Source organism: Parasteatoda tepidariorum, chromosome 11 (assembly GCF_982258835.1).
Source record: "Parasteatoda tepidariorum strain Cologne lab strain chromosome 11, Ptep-v5.0, whole genome shotgun sequence".
Lineage (NCBI taxonomy): Eukaryota > Metazoa > Arthropoda > Arachnida > Araneae > Theridiidae > Parasteatoda > Parasteatoda tepidariorum.
The window spans coordinates 676,844-689,082 of NC_141765.1; the positions used below are offsets into that span (position 1 = coordinate 676,844).

At 31.8% G+C, this 12,239-nt stretch overlaps 1 protein-coding gene across 5 annotated transcripts in view; it reads left to right on the forward strand.

Moving 5' to 3' along the window:
* The window catches only part of Vps13B (vacuolar protein sorting 13B), a 240,096-nt gene that overhangs the window by 95,224 nt on the left and 132,633 nt on the right, over window positions 1-12,239 (forward strand). For all 5 annotated transcript variants that reach the window (XM_087154944.1, XM_087154946.1, XM_087154947.1 and 2 more), the window contains 2 exons: window positions 281-516; window positions 11,464-12,031. In XM_087154944.1, coding sequence (XP_087011070.1) covers window positions 281-516; window positions 11,464-12,031 — 804 coding nt within the window. The remainder of the gene's footprint in view (window positions 1-280; window positions 517-11,463; window positions 12,032-12,239) is intronic.

Sequence of the window (12,239 nt, forward strand, 5' to 3'; positions counted from 1 at the left end):
TTGCAGATTTTTAGTAGTAAAATTTTTTAAAAATTATTATGTAATATCATGAAATTGTTCAAAAGCATCATATTGCAGCTGCTAAAAAAACATGCTTGGTGAAAGCACTCAAGCTTTTAAATCCATTTGGATGGTAACTTTTCTTAAATAAAATTATATGAGAAAATATTTTTGTTCAGTACTGGAAGTTTATTTTATGGTAGTACTATATAATATGCTAAAGGTATTCCTTATTTTAATCTTATCAATTAAAGTTATAATATTATATTTATTTTTTCAGTATCTGGGTCAAATATTTTGCATCATAATGAAGTTAAAGGAAAATTGGATTTAAAGTGCCCAATAATAATGGGAGAAAACCCAGCATTAGAATGGAATATCGGTGCAATTCCAGAGAATAGAAAAATTCCCGATGAAAGATTTTTGATAACTCCAATTGTATCACCAATTAATGTCAAAGTTATTGTTGCTCCTGCTGTTATTTGCAGATCACTTAATAAAGACTTTATGATAGAAGTAAGGGACAATTATAATTATTATATAGTCATGTCTCATAGCCATATAAATCATCATAGTCATATAAAATTATGGTATTTTTTATCATTAGAACTTTTGATTACATTTTCTAGTGATACAAATTAATTATTTTCAAAAACAATTCTATGTTTAAACATTAAAAAAAAATAATAATTTACTCTGTGGACTAAAAAAAAACTTTACACTTTATTTTTGTTGTTGATTTTCCATAGAATGGAGTTTGTTTTGTATAGATAAGTTTGTTTTACTATGTCAACTCTCTAATGTTCTTTTGTTTTTAAACTAACCTTATTTAATGATCATTACAGTTACAAAAATTATTTTTAGTCCATCTCATTACAGGTTTACTAAGGATTCGCACCTTACCAAAGTTTAAGCATTTAGTCCAATAATGGCACTGTTCTGTTAATTCATTAACCTTTGTGTTCTGTTAATTCATTCTGTGTTTCATTAACCTTTGCTCTTGGGGTCAGGCTGGGTACTACCTCACTTTCCCTCTGTTTTTCCTGATTAACTCTTGCAATTTCTTGGTCAAACAGTTCAGCTCCAACAAGCCTTTGAATATTCGTTATCTGGTCTTGCCCCACTTTCCCCTATATATATAAATAATTACAGAAATACTTAGCTAAGATTCGTCAATAGGCCCTATAAATTATCAAGTAAAATAATCTAAGAATAGAAATAAAATTTGTAATGTTTTATTTTATGGGTTACAATAACAGAAATAAGTACCGAAGGCAGTTCTTTTTCGCATTTCGTTTTTAATAAAATTCATTAGCTATTGAACATTCTTATAGATTTTCCTGTTTATTCTTAGTTTGTAGTACACCTTGTCTCTGTTATTTATTCTATTAAAGAAATTGTTCCTCCCAGGAAATTTTATTATACATCTGAAATTGTCTTTAAATTTATAGACTTTAAAACGCATTATGAGGAAAAAAATCTGAAATATATATATATATATATATACATTTAAACATATAATTAACATTACTGTAACATTAAGACGGCGCCCGGTGGCTCAGTGGTAGCGCTTCGCGCTCCCGTGTCACAGGTCCTGGGTTCGATCCTCGGGCTGGACAAGGTTGACTCAACTTTTCATTCCTTCAATGGGTCGATAAATGAGTACCAAGCACGCTTGAGAACTAAACACTGGGTGTTTCGCTTTCGGCTGACCACCTAACCGGAACATCTGCTCCTGCACCAGAGAGTTTAGTTTTTAGTTTAGTAACATTAAGGTATGAATTAAAAAGAAATTGTTTTTAAAAATCATTGATATTTTTACAGAATTAGGGTCAGGGTTAGAAATAAGAACATAACAGTCAGACATCAATGGCTCATAAATATTTGTTCTTTTAAAGGAGTCATTCTGGACCATAGAAAGGGCAGGGCGCTAAAAACTCAGAGGGGAACTATATCTTCCCCAAATTTGCATTGCTTTTAAGAAACCCAAAGTATACTAAATTCTTAATTTTATCATCAAAAAAAACTTTTTTTTCAAAGAGATATATTTTATTTAAAAAATAATTCCTCTTTGAAATTTGCCCATTCTATAAATTTATTTGAAATTAGCATAGTTATCAAACATTAAATGTTGTAGGTCGTGATGACAATGTATAAAAAATATCAGAATTTTAAAATCAATGTCAAAATGGCTAATAAAAGAAAAATAACTGTTGAAAAGCTACCATAAATTAATGTGGATATACAATGAAATTGTCACCAATGAAGTGAACAATAAAGTGATTACTAAGGTGTGACAAAAACTATCATCAAACTACATGAAATTACTATGGGATGATATTTATGCTTCAAGAAAGTGATAACTCCAATTCAAATGTCGTATTTTCCAGTTTGGATAATCGTTGATACTCAGAGCATGTGACATATTCAAAACTTCCATTCAGTTTTTTTTGTACTGATTAATATTTATCGGAACTCTGGTTAATAACAATTTATTGCTTTTAACTTAATTTCAACTTTGTCTTTTTGTCTGCATCAATAATAAATTCCAGTATTTGTGGTGTCCTCAAATATTTTTTCTAGAAATGCTGACTCTTTGAGTCATCCTTTGTCACTTTGTTTCGTTATAAATTTAATGTATTTCTTACTTTTTTATTTCCCTGAGCAATTCAAGTGAAAAATAAATCATCATTGTTAAAGAATGCTTTTTTTTCATACTTTTTATGTTTGTAAAACTTCAATTTGGGCATTCATAAATGTTTTGCACCATAACCCCTATACTTGAAGGCTGTGACTGCACCCACCAGTGAAAAAAAAACTTAATACTTCATTGTTCGCTGAATTTGTTGTTAATCCAACAAAAACATAGGGTTATTTTGAAACCAAGAAAATGTGAAAAAGCATAAATTATTGAAAAATGTAGGCATCAAGAATAATTTATCAAAATTTCTTCAACCGGCACAATTTATTCTAAAAAACCATTATTAGTTAACAATATGTTGTCAACTTAAAATCTAGTATTTTAGAAAAAAACTGCTGAAAAAGTTAACACTATGGAAACTTTCCCATATGCTGAACTTGAAGATTTTTTCATTAAACAGTTATATCAAACATGATCTCACTATCTTCCAAGGAATAGGTAATTTTTAAATGAGAAAGGTAGTGAAATTTTGTGTTGTAAGAATTAGAATTAATTTACAGTATCAGATTTAAAAAACTACATAATTTAGATTATTGCTGTTGATCAAGAAGTGTAGAGGAAATCCGTATGAGGAAGTACTAAAAAAAACTTTATCATCTTTGAAAATTTAGCTGCAAATGATGTTTTAAATTCAAATTAAAGAAATATATTTTTTAATGTTCTTTCGGATAAGACATATACCACAAAGGACAAGAGACTAAGCTAAAACATGTGCAAAAAATAATGCACATTAAGTTTTAATTTGTAGTTATTTAAAGTTCTGTCATTTTACTGTCCCATATATAGCAACGTCATATTTATTTTATGATGTTTCCAGGCAGTCCCTTTGAGTGTAGGTAGATTAGATTCTACTGTATTATATTATCTACTCTATGCTTGTTTTAATGAGTACTGTGGTATTGCTTTTATGATGTTTTGTTACTTTTATATATATGTGGTATTGCTTTTATGATGTTTTGTTACTTTTATCTTTGCTGCACTGCTCTGCACTGCTATTATTACTTTAAAGTTTTAGTTTCTCTTTCATAAGTTGTCACCTGCCCTTTTCTGCCCTTAAATAATTTAGCCAAAAATAAAAAAGAAATAGCAAGTATAGCCCTACTTATTTTGTGATGGTGGTAACAGCCAATAAGAGTTGAGTATGCTTTGGGGGCTTGGTTAGAGGAGGTGAGAGAAAAGGCAAGGACACACATGGATTTTGGAGAGCTGAGGTTAAAATACAAAAATATGAGGATCCTCAACAGCTAAGTTATATTATAAAATTTTCTATCACCCCATAATTATTTTTTATTTATTAGCAGTGCAGCTTCATAATGTATAATTTAATGTTAAATTTTTTATGTACCTATTATTAATTGGAGTGAATGCCTTCCTGGAACAAAATTTGTAACTCTAAATATCTTAAATGATCTATTGGCGATCGAAATGCGCTGCAGGTGGCGTAGAGCAGAACTCTTTTCCTATGGCAACACTTCACATGCTTTCCCCATTAGCGTGTAGAAAGTCATAGAGGAAGGAAGTACGTTAGTTTCTCTCTTGATTTTCATATAGATTAAAATCTTTCAACTTGAAACACTATATGAAACTGAAAACTGCATTAAACATAGTTCTAAAGAAAAGTATCATGGAAATTTTAAAAAATATTTTGATTAAATAAAAAGGAAAAATATTAAGAAAAGGGAAAATATCGTAGTACATTCCTATACAACTGAAAAGAGGAGGAGAGGGAAGGGAGAAGGGCTAAAGGCATGAAACCGGTCTCTCCCCAGATGGCATATTGGAGTGTTGCGATCGCGAATATTAAATAAATAGTTTTAACACGTTGCAATTAGTGATCATTCTAATGATCTTGTTCTCTTACTTAAGAGTATATTATTTTTAATTGTTATTCATTTTTATTCTTATCTTAATGTGTGTGGTGATGAACTGAACATCACCACATATATATTTTTGGTGCCGTGACCAGGATAGGCAGACACTTTAATTAATATTTTGTTATGTGGTAGTATTTATAGATACTGTTATTTATATATTATTTATTAGCAAACATAAGCATTTAAGTATGGCAGAAGGATTAAAATCCCCATTTCTATTGTCAATTGTCCCCAATCTAACTAGTGATAATTATGATGAGTATTTTCAGGCTCTTGAAACTACTGCTAAATTAGCAGATTGGGAAAAAGAGCAATTAGTAATTATAACTAAATTAAAAATGGAGGGCGTTGTTAGAAAATTATATAATAATTCATTAGAAGGGAAAGATTTGGATTATGAAGCTCTAAAGAAAAGTATCAAAGATTATTTCACTCCAAAATCTTCTTTTGCCCAAAATTTTGCTGCATTTTCAACCGCTGAACAAAACACCGGTCAAAAATCTCGAGACTTTGCTATGCGTATTGAAGGCTTAGCCAAATCTGAAAATCTACCGCTCGAATTCCAAGAAAAAGTTTAATTGTTGCAATTTGTTAAGGGTTTGAAACCATTGTTAAAAGCTCAGGTAATCCTTTTAGACCCTCAGACCTTCGAGGAAGCCATAAAGATAACTAGTCGAGTTGAAGCATCTTTACAAAGCATTACTCCTAATGTAAATTCCTTAAACAATACCCAAATGCGAAACTCGGAAGAGGTACATGATGACTTGGTAATTGTAATAACGACTTTAACTAAAAATGTTCGAGATATGCAGATACAATTAGATAGGCTTACTGCTTCCCAAAGTAAGTCTCCACAAATTTGTAACTATTGTAAGATAATCGGACATGATGAAATTGATTGCAGAAAAAAGAAGCGTGCAAGCTATAAGAGGGATCGCTCAAATTTCTATAGGGGTCGTCAGAGCTATGATCGAGGTCAATCCAACTATAATGGGGGTCATCATGCTAATCCTCCAGGGTATTTAAACCAAGGTACTAACAATTTTCCTAGCCAGCCGCCACCTTTGTTATTTCGTCCTTCTACTCAATATACCCAACCACCCCATTCGCCATTTTATCCGCCCATGCAACATAACCCTGAAGCATCAAATAATCATTTTTATCAGGGAGCTCCTCAATCAAATGAGTTTCCCCCAAACTGCTAGAGGGGCGAATGAATGAAGGATCCATTTTTTCAGTAAAACCCCAAGTAGATCCAAATCAAAATCGTATAAGAAGTTTAAATCTAAACCCTTTGCCAATAATATCCATAAAACTTGATAATTTAACCTGTAGAGCCTTGATTGACACTGGAGCCACAGTTAATGTTGTATCGCCTAATGTGTTTCACATGTTAAACAATTTTAAAGTTAAAGAATATAACTCTAATCTAACTGCAGTCACTGGTATTGACATAGGGGCTTGCTCAAAAATAGACACTGTAATCTGTCTTAATGAAGAGTCATTTTTAACTGAATTTATAGTCTCTAATAAAACTTTATCATCAGATTTTGATATTATTTTAGGATTTGAATTCTTAAGGAAACATAAATTCATAATTGATTGCTCAAATTGTCTGTTATTTAATAACATGATTGCAATAAAATGGTCGAATTCCATTGACAAAAATTATTACATAATTGTAAATAAGGCCAAGTGTACAGAGCCAAGCAACAGTTTAAATAATGTAAATGATTCTAAATTATGTAACAAACACAGTTTTGGTGTCTTGAGTAAGAAACATAAATTACCTCCACACTCAATAAATAATGTTTATGTAAAAATTTCTGGTTCAAATAAATTTTCAAAAGGTGACTTTATATATATTCAACCTAATACTAACATTAAAGAAGCTAATTATTTTGTTGCTCATGCTGTAACTGAGGTTTTGGATAATTCCACATGCTTGATTCAAATTTTTAACCCTAATGATAGTACCCTTGCGTTAAACAAAAATGCTAAAATAAGCACAATCAAAGATATCACAGTCGAAGAAATTAAACATAGTGAGAAATCAATGATAAACACAATTACTGAAAACGACTACGATTTTTTGAAACTGTTTAATCTGAACCACTTGAATGAAAATCAAAGAAAGATGATTTCCGATCTTTTGCTAGAATTCAAGAATGTTTTTGCAAATGATGTAAGTGAATTAGGTTCTTGCTCACTGGTTCAGCACCGCATTAAGTTGACCGATGATATTCCCGTTCGTCAGAAACCTTACCGCGTGCCTTATCATTTAAAAGCAGAAATGAAGAGTCAGCTTAACAAACTGTTAGATGCGGGAATTATTCAGCCGTCAACGTCTAGCTATGCTGCTCCCGTCCTTCTAGTTAAAAAGGCGGATGGTTCATATCGGTTGGTAGCTGACTTAAGAAAACTAAATGCAAAAACTTTACCTGATAATTTTCCTATACCAAATTTAAATGAAATGATAGATTTACTTTCGGGTTCAAAGTTTTTCTCTAGTTTAGACTTAACGTCGGGTTTTCACCAGATGCACATGCATCCCAATGATGCTCATTTAACCGGAATCGCCACTGAACTTGGAAATTTTGAATATGTGCGCATGGCTTTTGGCTTAAAAAATGCCAGTTCTAGGTTTCAACGACTAATGTCCATTGTATTGGCCGGTTTGTCAGACTTATCTGTTGACTGTTATATTGATGATGTCATCATAGCAAGTCAGACATTTGACGAGCACATGGAAAAGCTGCGTATTGTGTTTGAACGTCTCAATCAGGCAAACCTAAAGCTAAAACCAAAAAAATGCTCTTTGCTAAAAGATGAAGTAACTTATCTTGGCCACCGTGTTATAGAAGGAAAAGTAATGCCAGATCCTAAAAACATTCAGACTATTCAAAGGGCTCTTCCTCTTAAGAGTAAACGTGAGGTGCGAGCATTTATTGGTTTGACAGGCTTTTATCGTAGGTTCATACCAAATTACTCGAAATTAGCTCTTCCCCTTACTAATATTACCAAAGAAAAGGTTCCTTTTGCTTGGACTGAACTTGAGCAAAACGCTTTTGAAAAATTGCAAAACCATTTAATATCTCAACTGTGCCTGGCTTTACCAGATTTCGATAAACAGTTTGCTCTCTGTACGGATGCGAGTAAACATTCGTTGGGTGCTGTATTAGTTCAGGAAGATGAGACTGGTTTTCAGCATCCTATCAGTTTTGCCTCTAGGAAATTAAAGGATAGTGAAATAAATTATTCTGTTTTTGAAAAGGAAGCATTGGCAATTATTTTTGGTGTTCAACACTTCAAACAATATTTAATCGGAAAAGAATTCACCATTTATTGCAATCAAAAGAGCTTATCTTACGTACTAAATCTAAAAGATCATAATTCAAGGATTGCACGTTGGATAATGACCTTGCAATCTTATTCATACAAAGTAATACATAAGGCAGGAAAATTGAATCTTATGGCAGACTACCTATCACGGTTAAAAACAAATGATACCGTAAATTGTGTACAGTCCCAAGAAAACAATTTAAAAGTCTTTCAGTTAGTTAACCCATCACAAAACCAATTAATAGATGAACAGAAAAATGATCCTCATTGCCAGAAAATTGTGAGAAAATTAAGTGTTCATGTAAAATTATTCCCGTCTTCTCCAAATTTTTTTCTAAAGAATGGTGTCTTACTGTGCTCTAGGGTTAATTCTTTAAATCCTAAACTAGTTGTTCCCAAAACTTTAATTCAACTTGTATTAGTACAATGTCATGATAATAACAGTGTTGCCCACCCAGGTTTGTCTAGAACCCTTCATAGAGTCAAAGAAAAATTTTTTTGGCATAATATGTACAAAAATGTTAAAAATTATGTTGTTTCTTGTCCCTCGTGTATTGAACGTAAAGGATTTAAAGCCTCAAACAAGGCACCTTTACAAAAGATTCCAACTGCCAGTAGACCCTTTCAAAAATGTAGCATTGATGCAGTTGGACCCCTAGTGACTTCAAAAAATGGAAATAAATGGTTACTTGTTATAACAGACTATTTTTCACGGTATCCTGAGGCATATCCTGTACCTAACATCCAAAGCTCTACTGTTGCTAAAGTTTTGATTGATTTCATTTCACGTCATGGACTCATGGTGACTTTTTACTCAGACCGAGGAACGAATTTCATCTCCGAAGCAATGCAACAAGTATATGATACACTTGGCATTCAAAAGCAGCATACTGTAAGTTATAATCCGCAAGGAAACGGTGTAGTAGAAAGATTAAACAAAACACTCATTGATTCCCTCAGCCATCTTGTTAGTATAAACCAAACAGATTGGTGTGAACGTGTTCCCTTGGCTCTAATGGCTTTTCGCACAGCATTCCATCGTACAATAAAGCAAACCCCAGCATATATAGTATATGGTCGTGATCTTGTGATGCCATATGACTTAATATTCTCGTCAAAGTTTAGGTCATACAATGATAATCCTACCTATGTTCAAGAATTGATTCCTAGATTGCAACAGGCATTTGCCATTGTAAAAGAAAATTTAGAGAAAGCTGCTGATAACCAGGTTGCTTCTACTGCCACAACTAGACATATCAAAGATATAAAATTAGGTGATTTGGTTTATCTTCATACACCTAAAATTAAAGTTCACACCTCGAAAAAACTCTCAAAATTAAACCATGGTCCTTATAGGGTGTCAAAGAAATGTTCCCCTGTCCTTTTTGAATTAACTTTAGTAGCTAACCCATTAAAAACTACTACATCTCATGTCAATCGTATAATAAAAATTCCAGAGTGAGAAATATTTCCATCGTCTTCCATATTTGAGGAAGAAAATTCTGTAATTAGTGATAACCTTAAAGGGTGTGAGGTTAGACACCCTGCTGAGGATAAAAATTTATATCCTGCCTTAATGAAGCCCATTAATGAGAAAGAATTACTAAGTTTTGGTTATTTTGTATCACAACCCTGTTGGGCTCAATTAATGCGTGATGTACAAACAGATGTTCAAAGTGAAGAAAGTAATTCTTCATATGATTTCTTTCGTGATACATCTATTTCACCCGTTTCATTTTTAAATGATTCTTTATCAGAATCTGATTCGTCAGATGTGGTAGAACCGAGATATAATCTCAGACCTAGAGATCCTCAGGGATTTGTAAAAAAATAAAAGGGTGTAACTACTTTGTAATAATGTGTATTTAATGTGCTATTTTATACTATGTTTTTGTCATTGTATATATATATTATAATTCTTTATGTTGTGTATGTGTAAAGTGCTTATCATGATAATCGAGAAAGCTTCGTGACTAAATCTCTTCATGTTACTGAACTAAAAGCAATTTAATGTGAACTTTAAGGATGTTTAAGTGGAACTCTTTCAGAATTAGTCTGGTTGGGAGTCTGAGTGGATCAGTCCTATGGAAGTGACTGCTGAGTTGTTGCCTGTGACTGGATCTGTCTCAAAGTGAAAGTGTTTGCTGAATCCTCGCCAGATAATCGTGCCGGCCCCTCTAACTTCTGAGCTCTTCAATGGCGTGTGAAAGATAGGCACTCCTGAGGCATCATAAGGCCACAAATATCTCTTGATTGTTTCGCTTTTCATTGGTAAATGCTCAGCTGGGTGGTAGCCATTGTCTTAAAAAAAAATAATAATATTTCATGATACCTATATGCATTATTGATCCCTGCTGCAACCTCATCCATAAAACACAACACCTTCATGTTAATTTACTGAATTGAACTTTCCTAACAGACACACTGCTCATCCTGATCACTCAGTTCTCCCACCTCACTTCTCTTCAACGTCAGACTCCATAGTTTGTGTTGTAACGGTAACCATCCTTATGCAAGAATAACTAATCAGTGACTTCTTCCAAAAGATACTACTAGTCAGTGACTTTTTTCAAAAAAAAAAAAATTTAATTTATTAAATTTTTTTTCCCCAGGGGGAAAGATATATGTGGTATTGCTTTTATGATGTTTTGTTACTTTTATATATATGTGGTATTGCTTTTATGATATTTTGTTACTTTTATCTTTGCTGCACTGCTCTGCACTGCTATTATTACTTTAAAGTTTTAGTTTCTCTTTCATAAGTTGTCACCTGCCCTTTTCTGCCCTTAAATAATTTAGCCAAAAATAAAAAAGAAATAGCAAGTATAGCCCTACTTATTTTGTGATGGTGGTAACAGCCAATAAGAGTTGAGTATGCTTTGGGGGCTTGGTTAGAGGAGGTGAGAGAAAAGGCAAGGACACACATGGTTTTTGGAGAGCTGAGGTTAAAATACAAAAATATGAGGATCCTCAACAGCTAAGTTATATTATAAAATTTTCTATCACCCCATAATTATTTTTTATTTATTAGCAGTGCAGCTTCATAATGTATAATTTAATGTTAAATTTTTTATGTACCTATTATTAATTGGAGTGAATGCCTTCTTGGAACAAAATTTGTAACTCTAAATATCTTAAATGATCTATATTAAATAAATAGTTTTAACACCTTGCCATTAGTGATCATTCTAATGATCTTGTTCTCTTACTTAAGAGTATATTATTTTTAATTGTTATTCATTTTTATTCTTATCTTAATGTGTGTGGTGATGAACTGAACATCACCACAGTACTTTTGGCAATTTGTTAACTTATTTATTATTTATTTATCTTATATATATATATATATATATATAACTAATGTTTAACTTTTTATATTAAGTTTTAGAAATATATAAGGTCCTTTATCATAAGGTTTGATAGATTCTATTGATGCAATTAATACCCATATTGATTTTTATCATAAGATGTCCTGAAATATTTTCTATTTTGATTTACTTGCTTCATAATATATTTAAATTTATGTAATTTTTTTTCTATTTTTAGAACATTCTTGTTGCTGGAATATCTGTGGAAATCAATGTTACTAATGAAGTTAGCTTATATCTAAATACTCAACAAATCTGTTTGTTGAATGCTCTTCTACAAAATAATGTAAATTTCTTACTTGAGTTGTACAGTAATCATAGTCATAATATTGGTACTGGCTTTTTGGAGGACAGCATTTCTGATAGTGTGAATTTTAATTTAAAATCTATTTTGCATTCTCAAAGTGAAGATCCTTTCATTACCGAATTTGAAAAAGTTCCAAGTCATAATTTTGTACCATTTGAAGTACTAGTTACAGCTGGAACAGTATCTGCTATGCTTTATTATTATAACATTTCAAAAATATCTAGTTTAGATCCTTCTAACACAAATAATCAAAGCAAAATGATCAAAAACTTCAAAAATGCAATAGAAAACAACGAAAATAAAGAGTTACATCCATTTTTGTATTTATCTGTTATTCAACCACATAGTTATTTACTTTGTCAACCTTCCTCTCAGAAATTTGAGTCATCATGTTTTGATATTGAGCTAAGTGGCTCACCAGCTGATTTCATTGTTGAAAGTAAGTAATTGATTTTAACTCACTTTGTTTTCCAAAGTAAATGTTTCCATTTTTTTTTTAAACCAAAAAAAGTTTTCACAAAATAAGAGTAAATGTTTCATAATTAACTATTATGAGTAAACCCAGTTTGCCCATATACAAAGTGACCAGTTCCATGAAAAAATAAGCTCAGCCCCAAAATAATAAGGGAAAAGCTGGTAACCATTTT